At 33.6% G+C, this 12,180-nt stretch overlaps 1 protein-coding gene and 1 long non-coding RNA gene across 21 annotated transcripts in view; both read right to left on the bottom strand.

The window, feature by feature from the left end:
* LOC106083592 (casein kinase I) overlaps nt 1-12,180 on the bottom strand; it is a 77,026-nt gene that overhangs the window by 35,569 nt on the left and 29,277 nt on the right. For 9 of the 20 annotated variants that reach the window (XR_001220686.2, XR_001220687.2, XM_013246711.2 and 6 more), the window contains 3 exons: nt 2,897-3,011; nt 1,953-2,221; nt 1,721-1,891 (listed from right to left, as the gene is read on the bottom strand). Coding sequence is in view for 18 of the 20 variants with exons in the window: in XM_013246711.2 (XP_013102165.1) it covers nt 1,721-1,891; nt 1,953-2,221; nt 2,897-3,011 (555 nt within the window). In the remaining 2 variants the exon portion in view is untranslated. Of the gene's footprint in view, nt 1-1,720; nt 1,892-1,952; nt 2,222-2,896; nt 3,012-9,598; nt 9,751-12,180 lie in introns of all 20 variants that reach the window. The other 11 variants (XM_013246712.2, XM_059362333.1, XM_059362337.1 and 8 more) reach the window with 2 other exon arrangements.
* Nucleotides 1,168-1,714, bottom strand: LOC131994980 (uncharacterized). Its single transcript, XR_009397020.1, has 2 exons — nt 1,365-1,714; nt 1,168-1,298 (listed from the first exon to the last, which is right to left on the bottom strand). It is a non-coding gene; the product is annotated as an uncharacterized LOC131994980 (long non-coding RNA).

Raw genomic sequence — 12,180 nt, 5'->3', positions numbered from 1 at the left:
AAACAATACAAAGGCTGTTCTTATTTTCTTGATCGTTTTGACTGGAAAAGTACACGAACAGATCGTTATCTTTGCCACAGTTTTTTATAGTGCATTTTGACCGTTGTTCGGGCGAAAAGATGAACTCAGCACTGGTCTTTAATGCGGAAATGTTAATGTACATACACCTAAATGGATGATGGGCGGTTTTGTAATAAAGAACAGCAAAGAGCAGCGTATAATTTTTAAGCAAAAAAATAAATTCATCTGGGATGAAGAAGGTTAATTACACTCATCAAAGAAACAAAAATAGTACACACACACAACCTGGCACGAGATGAGTACGAGCACTACACTGGTGTGCAACATCTTTACGAGAAGCTCAGCTGAGAGCTACCGGGAGCATCCACCAGTTGTAGATGGTAGAATGCTTCATACGGAGTGAAGTTGAGGATGATAAGCAATATCGGGAGACGAGTCTTAGTGAGAGGCCGAGCGTCAAGGCTTAAATACAGAGTGCCTGTGATACTCGACATGACAAGGCGAGTTATTGGTGGCCTTTAAAACCCAATGGCCATAACGTTCCTGCGGCGATCGGTATTTTGGACCACAATAAGTTTACTCTTCAATGGAGCTTGACGAGGATCGTCATCTCTATGCAAATGTGTCTACAATAACACAACAAATAAGAATAACAAAGAAAAACGTCAAGATCTCTTTAATAAACCATCGATTAGTTATACAAAATGTTTAACGTAACGAGCCTGTAAGAACTAAACTCACACTAATTGCCCTGATATATGAGAGCAATGCTCACTACCATCCTTTTCTAACATGGAAGACAAAAAATAGAGTAAACCTTATACATTAAATAAGAGTATGTGTTTACCGACCTGGAGAACGGAAAGGGTTAATTGATTCGTACTAGTTTAGTTCCTTCATTTTAATGGCAAGTTCAACTAAAACAAAACTTTTGCGAACTGTACATCTCTTTAAGAGCAGGTAAATTTTAAATTGGATGAAGGCGATTGAAATGTTTTCATTAATCTCCTGAAAACAAATACTTAATTTCTAGTTTTGTTACAAAAAACTACCCTTTAATTACCAAAATTTCTCAACAATTTTACAAAAACCTGCAAATGTGGACAGGTCATAATACATTAGTTAATGCTTTAAAGGCAAAAAATGTTTTGATTTTACTATAGTAATTTTAATTAAAGGGAAAAAATAACATAAAGACATATGTAATTGATTCCAGTTAAATGAGATGATTCCAATGGATATTGCTAGGGGTTTATGTTTCGCCACAATGAAATTTCCTTAAAATTAAAAGTACAAAATATTAAAAATAAGTGAAAAAAATAAAATCACGCACACACACACACCTTCGCCAATCTGCCTGGTTTCATTATAACCTCAAAGTAAAAAAAAAAATATAAAAAAATCGAGAGAAATTTCATTTCCATAACAAAGAAAAATGGAATTCTCATTAGCAAAAGAAGAAGCATTCATTCCATTTCCATTTAAACTGAGATGTGAAAGTATTGGCAATTGCGTTACACTTGAATTTAGCATCTTCGAAAGGGTTAGTCAAAATTGCATTCATTCCTTTTCAACCATACGCTGACACTCAGACATATATTATCATCATTATCATAATTAATGAATTGCAAAAAGTCTCTTCCAAAAATATAAGTAATAGCATTCATCATTATAATGATTTCAATAGACTTTTACTGACCATTGTCTTCCCTGTCCAGTCAAATTCTCCGTCATCCACATAGCCTTTACGATCGAATAAGTCTTGGAACAGTCTTCGCAGAAAATCATAGTCGGGGGTTTCAAAAAAATCTAGCCGCCTCACATAACGTAAATATGTGGCAAATTCTTCGGGATGGCCATCGCAAAGTACCTGTAAAAAGAAACGTGTAAAAAATAATTCAACATATGGTTATATATTTTATAGAACATACCTCAATGGGCGTTGCTCGTTTAGTATCGCCAATTTTTTGATATCTTTCCTTAAGTGTATCGGCCTTAAGACCTTGCCATGGCAGTGAACCTCTTAAGAAATACATGAACATATGACCTAATGCCTCTAAATCATCACGTCTAGATTGCTCTCTGCCCATGTGTGTATTTATAGACATATATCTAGCAGTACCCGTCAGGGATTTGTGTTCCCGATATGGTATGTGTCTATTTGTATCTAAATCAATATATTCTTTGGCCAAACCGAAATCTAGAAAGACGATAAAAAGGAAGAACAGTTTTATTTGTATATATAATAAATTAATGCTAAGGTACAGGATTCACGAATAGGTAGTGACGCGTGAAAAACAAAAAGTGGAAAGGTCCCATGAATATTGAGAATGTAAAATTGTGTTGATTGAAAATGTGATATTAAACTGGGTGTTCTGTTCAACTTTATGTCATAAAACTTAAATATATATTCAAAACAATCCTGTCATTATATTCCACAAGGATAAATTGTGTCTTATTGTTATTTTTAAGCTCTTTGCTTAAAAAGGAATTAAAATTTTCGCACATTTTTTATTTCTAATTTTTTTATGGAGTTTGACAGTTGTTCACGTAAGATGACGAACAGAATACCAACCCTTACAGAAAACGTTAACAAAAAAATGTGAACAAAAGGCAAATGTAAGCAAACAACAAATTGACATTCTCAATGACTAGAACTGTCAAAAGTTCAAACGTTTTTAAGTCAGCTTATCGTTTTCTGCAATATTCCAGGTAATATTGATAAAAGAAAAAAAATTAACAAAGAATAATTTGTTTAAGATAAATGCTTTGAATGTGAATATGACTAAGCGCTTTCCGCAATCTTATATTAGTGAACCCAGGGAGTATGCGTAAAAACATATTTTTTATCACTTATTTTTATATTAAAACTTACCAATTATGTGGATAATTTTCTCTCGTCTCGTCGATGTTCTGCCGATTAGAAAATTTTCTGGCTTAACATCTCTATAAATTAGGTGCCGACTATGAACATATTCGATCCGGTGGAGCTAATTTGATATAGTACATAAAAACAAAAATTATTAGAAAATAATCATAGCAAGATTTTAAATTTTTATATTTTAAAATGAAGAATTAAATGTAAATGATAAACACAACTGGGAAATAATTGCTTACTTGCTTATCAGTGTTTTAAAAATGTTTGAAAGATGAATCTAAAGAAAAATTATTGCTAGTAAAAAAATATTTTCGGTAGGTTTTTAAAATCGGTAAACAAATTTGAAAAATAAATAAAAAAAACCGCATTAATTTTAATATTGTCTTCATTTGGAGGCAGAAATATTTCTGAACTGCAATTCTAATACCAAGAAAATAAATATTCGCCCAAAAAACTGTTAAAGTACACTATGATAAAGTGCGCGCATAGAACACGCATAGAAAACGTTGTGGAGAAGCAAATACTGGGGCCGAATTAACGCATACGTGAATGTGTAAAATCGTTCGCAATCTGTCTATTGTGAATTACCGATTTCTTTATTGAGCGTGAATTTTTGAAATTTAACAACGTGAATATTTTAATCGTTCTAATTTACAAAAAAAATTTATATTGAAATGAAATTCATTCGATAGGAAAACGCGCTTGATCACGTATGCAGTATCTGTTCGTCATGGTAAGGTAAGGCTGCTCAATGCTCTTTCATTTCTAATTAATCTCCCAAGGTGAGGGATGCCTTAAAAAACTGTAGAAAATTTTGGGGACTGCCCTTATGTTGATGATCTCATCTATGACCAAGCTCGGACTGAAGCGAAGGACGAACAGACTAAGGACATATTTTACGAGCACCTTGAGAGAACATATGAACGCTGACAACTAAATGGTACTAGGAGACTTAATTACCAAAATAGAAAGGGAGAAAATCGTGAGTCCGAGATAACGTGCACTAATAGATTGAGTCTTCTACGCGGCAAAAACAAACAACATGGTAGTTGGTAGCATGTTTCAATATCGTGGTATTCACAAAGGCACTTGGTTGTTGTTATTGTAGCCACATTTTCATGAGGAGGTGGCGATCCACGTCAAGCTCCTGTAAGTAAGCTCGTTCCTGTCCAAAGGACCGATAGCCGCGGGAATAGGTTGATTATGGGCTATAAAAGGCGCCCATAAATCGCCTTGTCATATCGATCATCATAGGCACTCAGTATTTATGCAAGAGCCGTTGCCGACCGGCCTCTCACTGAGACTCTCCGCTTGATACTGCTGATTGTTCGCGACTGCCGTTGCAGCTATTCCGTATGGAGTATTCCACTATCTACAAACTGTGCACGTGCCCGGTAGCTCGCAGCTTAATTTCTAGTGACAGCAATGAGCACCTCATAGATTGGACTTAAAAGTCCAGCCTATGTGGTGTTCACAGCTATCCCGTGCCGGGACGGCACTTGGCTTTCCGTCCATCATAAAGTGCGAAACCAAATTTATCGCATTTTTGATAAATGGAAGGAATTCATAGAGCGTGTTGCGAGTATCTAACATTGATTCGGATTATTACCTTGTCGCAGCAAAGCTTGAGTGTGAGCGAATCGAGATGTTCAGGAGTCAGAATAAAGTACGCAAATTCTACTAAGGAATCAAACCGGTGGCTTTGTTAAAGGCTCATCCTCCCGCAGAGGCCAGGAAGAAAATCTTGTAAGATGGTGTGCTTGGGATTTGGTATGAATATTTTTACCAGCCGCTGGTATCCAATAGTGGCGGAGACGAGGATACCACAGAATCAATCCATGATAATGGTGTACAATGTTTAATGCCTAGGCAGAATGAGTCGAACGTAGCAGTAACTCGGTTGTGAAACAACAACGCAGCAGGAAGCCGCTGAGTTGGCAGCCGAACTGTTTAAGTTCGAAGGCGATACGCAGATCAGGGGACGAATTACCGCATGCGTGATGGATGTTGTACCAATTTTTTATACACATTTTAATTTCAATAAAGAAATGCATAATTCCCAATAGAGGGATTTCGAACGACGTTCTTCGTTCACACATGCGGTAATTTGGACCCTGGCTGGAAGAATGCATACCTGAAGATTGTGTCTCAGCAAATTATGTCCCGTATATAAGAAAGGAAAAAATGACAGCATGTGTCAACTATCGGAATTTCTAATAAGGACATGACAACCTTTTTTTTTTTAAATAAAACGCAAACCATTTGATATACTTCAAAAACTTTATTATCAGCTTGAAGTACAATCAAAACATTTAAGAATGGAACTCGATTTCGTTCATATGGCTACCGCGGTCACGTTTGCATTTGTCATTACATTGAACCCAATCTCAATGACTCGGTCTTACATTTCCTTGAGATAACAAGCTTATCAAACTTGCTCTTGAATAAATTGTGTTTGTGGCTTGTGGCACCGCCCATTTGAAACCACATGTCGTCCAGGTCCACATCTTTCAGTTCATGCCTAAAATAATCAGTGAGCTTCATGCAGAAGCGTCGTCTATTCACGTTAACGTGACATTGGCATCGTCGACGAAGAAGTAATATACACCAACTATTATTTTCATTAAAATCAATAACGATGCAGCGACATGTCGCTGCTATATTGCTCATAGAACTCAGTACCACTTTTGCGGAATGTGTCGCATTATCTTCGCCAACATTTTTATTGTTTTGACGGTTGTTTGGGCAAAAAGTTGTACTCAGTACTAGACTTGACTTATGCTACGTTTACACTGGGCGTTAAAACGTGTATGGATTTATCATAAAATCACGACTAAATGTGTATTTAAGGCCGATTTTGTAATAATAGTACCAAAAACTGCAAGTGTTGTCAGGAATTGTGTGGTTATATTGGGTGTACAAAACCAATATCAAAACTAACTTCTCCCATATTTCTGGTAGCATATGAATACAATGTTTCATATGCTAAGGTTCGTTTTTCGAATTTCTCCCAAGACTTCAGGCACTCAGAATTGACCGTCATATGTTGCTCAAGCAGAACAGTCGCTACAAGACCAGTTTTGCCGAAGAAACAGGCGACCATTTGCTTTGAAGTGCTTCTTCGACGAACAACATTCGTTGCATTTGGTTCGTCTTCGGATATAGGATGGTGCTTCAACGCCATATTTAAGTTCAAATTGCACCTGTAAATCCTTGGTGTTGCCTAGACCAGAAACTAATATAGCAGGCCTTGTAAAGAATTAATTCAGCTAATTTCTGATACCCTGTTCGGAAATGAGGTGTTAGGCATCGATCGAAACAAATGGCTGTCGGAAAAGGCAGCATGTGGCCGAGAGTTGTCGTGATGGAAGATTGTTACCTCGTGTAACTTTATATTCTAATTATCTGGTTATTCTACGTTGATTGCTCTATTCAAACACATCAATTTGTTCCATACACCTTCCCTGTGATCGTTTGATCCGAATTAACGGCTTATATAACAAAACATGACACTAGTCTTGCCAAACGCAGAAAATTACGTCGACGCCATGGATATTCGGCCTCAGCGTTGATTTGGATGGTTGGCCAGACTTTACATATGAGTATGACATTTTTTACTTCGGATAATGAACGGAGCTTATCAAATTTCACCTCACAAATTCTGTGATTATTGACGCAGGGCTCACTAATAGAAGATTAAGTCAAATGCCGACCTGAGAACTGCATGCCACTCAATTCTCACTTATGCCACAAGTTTATGCATCGCATCCCACTTGAAAAATAAGATAGTTAAAAATGCATGCTTATAAGACAATAGAATGCCCGATCGTTTTGTTAATCGTCCAGTCTTTGTGTCTTACGATTTGGTTGCCGGACTAGAGCTAGTAAATTTTCGATAACCGCAACATTCGATATTTCTTATAATAAATATCGATACTATCGTTAATTTCACATCACATATATTTCAAACGAAAATGGGAAACAACCGACATCATAATCATCAGGCGTCATCGAGTATGTCGATTTTCCTTTTGTTCACATTCTTTTCGTTTACGTTTTGTCCTATTTGAGGCATTTTTAATCGATAAATGTTGACATTCTAATGACCCTTTTAGATGGCATATCATGATGTTACTCATCGTATGTACGTATTGATCGCAGCTTTTGCCAAAAACGATATATCGATTTTAATTCTATTTAATTTTTCATACTTTATTTCTCATGTCAAATTTTATTTGGCACAGAATGTGTTTTTCAATATCTGTCAAATAATGATTGCACATTTCTTTATTAACGGTAATCGATAGATGCCATTCATCGAAAAAAATCAAATGATTTTGATTTTTCAATCAATACTGATGGTTATGTGTACATGTGACACATACACCTTTGTTTTCACCAATAATAGGTCTGTTCGCGTATATTTACAGTAAACATTTCCAGGAGAGTATGAGGCCAACGTAACGCAAAGGTTAGCATGTCCGTCTATCACACTGAACGCCTGGGTTCAAATTTTCAGCGGTGGGTATCCCCTCTACTATGCCATGTAAAAACTTCTCCTCAAAAGAGGTGTCCCACTGCGGCACGCTGTTCGGACTCATCTATAAAAAGGAGGTCCCTTATCATTGAGTTTAAACTTGAATCGGATTGCACTCATAGATATGTGTGAAGTTTGTCCCTGTTCCTTAATGGAATGTTCATTGGCAAAATTTGCATGAGCAGCCTTTAGCCCCTTTTGAATTAAACAACTGTTCGATGGTGCAAATTTCTGTTGGGAAACAAACATCCAGTAGAAACACTCAAACACTCAAAATTGTGCTCGCTCTCACGCACTTTTCCGCTCTCTTCTGCTGGCAAAAAAGTACGAAAACGACTTTCAGTAACAATTTATTAAAATTTGCACAAATTTTTGATTACGCAAACACACCTACTATAACAATGACCATGCACATCTGTTGCAAGATATATTAATTTACAGGTAGTGGCAGTTGCCCAACAACAAAATATTGGGTGCACTATCTGTCAAAATCAGTGATTAGTTCAACTCTGAATTTCTGTATGTTACTAGTTCGCGCCATTTTTCACTGTGTGTGTATAGTTCTTAACTATAATACACACACACAACCAAAACTCGGTGACAGATAGTGCACTTCGCGAGAAAAAATTGTACTCAGCTGTTTACGGTTCACAACCTGGTAATAATGTCATAAATCTGATATGCCTTGTAAATGGGCCATTAATATTTATGGGACATACATTTTGAGATTCTTAATATTCATGGGACCTTTCCATTTTTGTTTTTTTTCCATATTGCACTACCATCTATTAGTGAATCCTTAAATGCAGTCTAGACGGTATGGATTTGTTCGTGTTTTTTTAACGAGATAATTTATTTTGCAATGTAAACTTGGTATTAGTTTTGAGTAACATATGTTCCCGTTTTTCCTTATTTATTTATCTTTCATACTTTTCGAACAGCCAGTGTTTTCAATTTTATCTGAAAAGCCAATTTGTAATAAAATCGGTGAAATTTATTATCAGTTACTCAATTTTGTATTAAAATCGGTGAAATTTGCTAACATTTTTCAAATGTATACCGTTCATAAGGAGAAATTGAATAAAAAAAAAGAACTCCATCAGTCATGCGTAGCTTTCTAAAAGCCAAACCTTTCTTTGCAAAATATCACATGAAGTTTTTCAACAAACACTTGATAAGTAGTAAACAATTTTTCCTAACTGCAGATGATTTTTATAGATATGTAATATGTTAAAAATGTTGCAATAATATTTTTTTACATGCATTTTCATTGGAAATTTAAAGAAAGAAAATTAAGGGAAAAAATACTTAGCTTAATAGCGATATAAAAAGATTTTTGAAAAAGAAAAATCATAATAAAATAGTGTCTCAACTAGCGCATTTTTTCTAGAAATATTTTTTAATGATTCTTATATAACTCTTTTTTGGGTTTTGGATGATTCAAACTTGGTTGGTAAATGTAAATTACCATATTATTAATTAAATTTTGGTTTCTTGATAAAGCAAATATGAGTTTGACATGAGTTTGGTATATATAGGAAGAGAAAGAGAAAAAATAATTCAAAATAAAAAAATGTAAACCAAAGTAATACAAGGAACAACGACAAAAATGAATAGTCTTTGTAGGGGTTAAGAAACATGCGTTCGAAGGAAATTCAACCAAATTACATGTGATATGGCAACAATGGTTTTATTTAAGTATTTAGCTAAGTTAACTAAAAAAAACAAAATAAAATAAAAAGGACAAAACTAAATATGAATTTGATTACTTTTAGAGGTTTTTCTTTAATACTAAAATGGTGCTATATTTTGGGGGATGTGTTTAAAAAACAACCTTAACCGTTTTTAATTGAGTAATGTGTTGAGTCAACTGAGCTGTTATTAGTTAAAAATTCAAGGTTAATACAAAATGAAAGAAAACAATGATCAACTAAAGTAATTTTATGTTAGAAAATAGGCAAAAAAAATGTTGTGAGACGAATAGATAGACCGTGTACACTAAATTTCGAAACATTCATTCATACGGTTCTGGGGGGTTAACTTTGAATGTGTTTTCTCTGGGATTTGGTTTTTTAGCTGTGTTGTAATGGTTTGATTTTTGGATGTTTTGCTTTTGTTTGGGTATTTTGCTAAATAGAGGTATTTGTTTGTTTGGTACTTACTAATTGTATAGCTATCAGTAGTACTGTCTTCAAAGTGAAACGTCTGCCGCAAATATCAAATAAATCTTCAAGTGATGGACCGAGCAATTCCATAACAAGAGCATTGTACTTGCCGCATGGTCCGAAGTAATATACTTCGGGTACACCTTCTGCTACAATAACAAACAAAAACAATAACAACAACAATGGGTTTTTGTTATAAACAAATTCGAGTTTCATTTGCTGGTTTTATACAAAAATTAAGGAAAATAAAAGCTAAAATGTTTTTTTTCTTTAAGTCCAAAATTTCTTAAAAAATTTTGGATTTTTTTCTTTGAATATACTTTGCAGAAGATCAAAAAAAGGACATTAGGTTTATATATATTTTTTGTTTTATCATATCTTTTATTGTTGTTGTTGTTGTCTAAATTTTGTTGAATAGAGAGCAGATGAGTTATGTTCTTACGAAAATATTCTAGCAAAAGGAATTGATGGAGGGGGAAATTCCGAAAGGATTGTAGATTGTAGGCAAACCAATCCTTTTTTATATAGTATATCTTTCAGTTTTGTTTTAAAATTTTTTCTTGACTGACGATGGTTTTGTTTGCAATGGCAACCCAGAAAAAAACGAAAATCGGTTTCAATCCAAAATTAATTGAGTCAATTTAATTTTTAATTGAAAATGCTTTCGTCATCACTTCAAAATAAATATCACTCACCATGTTTGCAAAAGCTAATTAAAAGCAATTTTGTTTGTAAAAAAAAGTTTATTGAATTAAAAAACATGATTGAATGGCTTAAAAACTTTTTAATGAAAAATGTGTAAGAAAACGTGAATAAGAAAATTTATTGACTATTTAAAAAGTTAATAACAATTCTTCAAATTTTATCTCTTTCTAAAAATTCAAATGGAAAAAATCTATAAAATAAAATGGAAATTGATATAATAATTTTTTTGATTGAAAGTGATTTTTTTCTTCAAAAAATTTTAAACGAATTTTTTTGAATAAAATTATTAAATTTTTGTTAGCTTTGAGTTTTTTTCTCTTTAATTAAATTCACTGAATTTCGGGTTTTTTTAAATTAAATTTTATTTTCATTTCGTTTATTTACGGCCAATATTTCGATTACCACCGGTAATCGTTTTCTAGGCGATTGAGTTGAAGAGTACTAAATGGAGTTGCTTATGAACTGTTTTCATTATGACAATTAAATTTTTAGAAAACGTTTTTTTCCGTGATATGCCCTTGCAATACAAAAATTTGCATTCTACAAAGCTACACCTATGTTTTGTTTTGTTTAGATTTGATTTTTTTTTTGTAATCATAAGTCTACAATTTTAACAGATATTCTCTTTGCATATTTTCAAAATGGAAGTCAAATGCTTTCTTTGGTTAGTAGTAGTATTGAGAAAAAAAAAACTTCAATAATATTTATATACTAATACTTACAAAAATAGTAACATTTTGTTATTGTTAGGGGGAAAATAAAAAAATTAAATTAAAAGAAAAGAAAGTAGAAACAAGAGTCGAAAAGTCCAGGCTGAAATCATTTTTAATTACCTTTACAAATATATACAATTCTTCTTAGTAGTTCTTTTACAAAGACACATTATTGTGTGTTAACTCCCCCTAAAATTCTACCCACAGATGTAACTTCAAAGCTATACATTTGCTAAGGGGTCATTTACACTTAGAGAAGGGTCGGTGATAATATTATTAATTTTTTGTTTACACATACGAAGGAAATCAGACTGTCTTCCAACATCGCTAATAATTTTTCACTTGATTTGATCGCCAATTCATGGAATCAGCCGATTTCATAAAGGGAAAACATTTGATTTTAAAGAATTGGCGACCGAATCGAGCGACAAAATGTTTGCGGTTTTGGACAGTTTGTGACTTGTAACAAAAAAACTCTGGTGATTAAAAAACAAAAACTCTTTCTCCTATCTTTATTTCCTAAAATTATTTCTGTCAATTCAAAAATTTCCCGATTTGTGAGTTTCGTTGTATTCATGTATAATTTCTATAATGTTGTTATGTGTAAGTCCCCTCTTATTATAATTGCTATGTTTTATTTTAGTCCCCTTCAGTTTTGAATAGAATTTCAGTGGTCCTGGATTGTTATCGATATCAGATAATAATCGTTAAATCGTGTTTTGTATTATATATACAGTACTTAAATAAAACACAGCAAATGCAATGACTACATTTCATAAAGAGGGCCGTTTACACTATAAGTTGGGATCATTTAACAGTGCTATCGAAGTGAAATTAAAAACAAATTAATTTTTATTTTACTACTAACATTGTTGCTGTATATAAACTGTATAAAAAATTCATGGAAGCGAGCCCTATTCAATGGATGGATAGAAGGTGGATTTCGAAATTTCTATTTCTATTGGCTAGTTTTTGGATTTTTTTAAGCACATAATTCATTCGAAATGTTGAGAGTGACAAATGATTTTACTGAGTAATAAACAAGTAAAAGCGTGCCAAGGTCGGCTGGGCCGAATATTATATACCCTCCACCAGGGAACGCATTTGTCAAGTTCTTTGAATGAATTTTTCAATATATATATATGAGCTACATAAAGTTAT

Source organism: Stomoxys calcitrans, chromosome 2, assembly GCF_963082655.1.
Source record: "Stomoxys calcitrans chromosome 2, idStoCalc2.1, whole genome shotgun sequence".
Taxonomy (NCBI): domain Eukaryota; kingdom Metazoa; phylum Arthropoda; class Insecta; order Diptera; family Muscidae; genus Stomoxys; species Stomoxys calcitrans.
The sequence above is the reverse complement of the archived record's forward strand: the minus strand, read 5'-3'. Positions and strand labels throughout refer to the sequence as shown.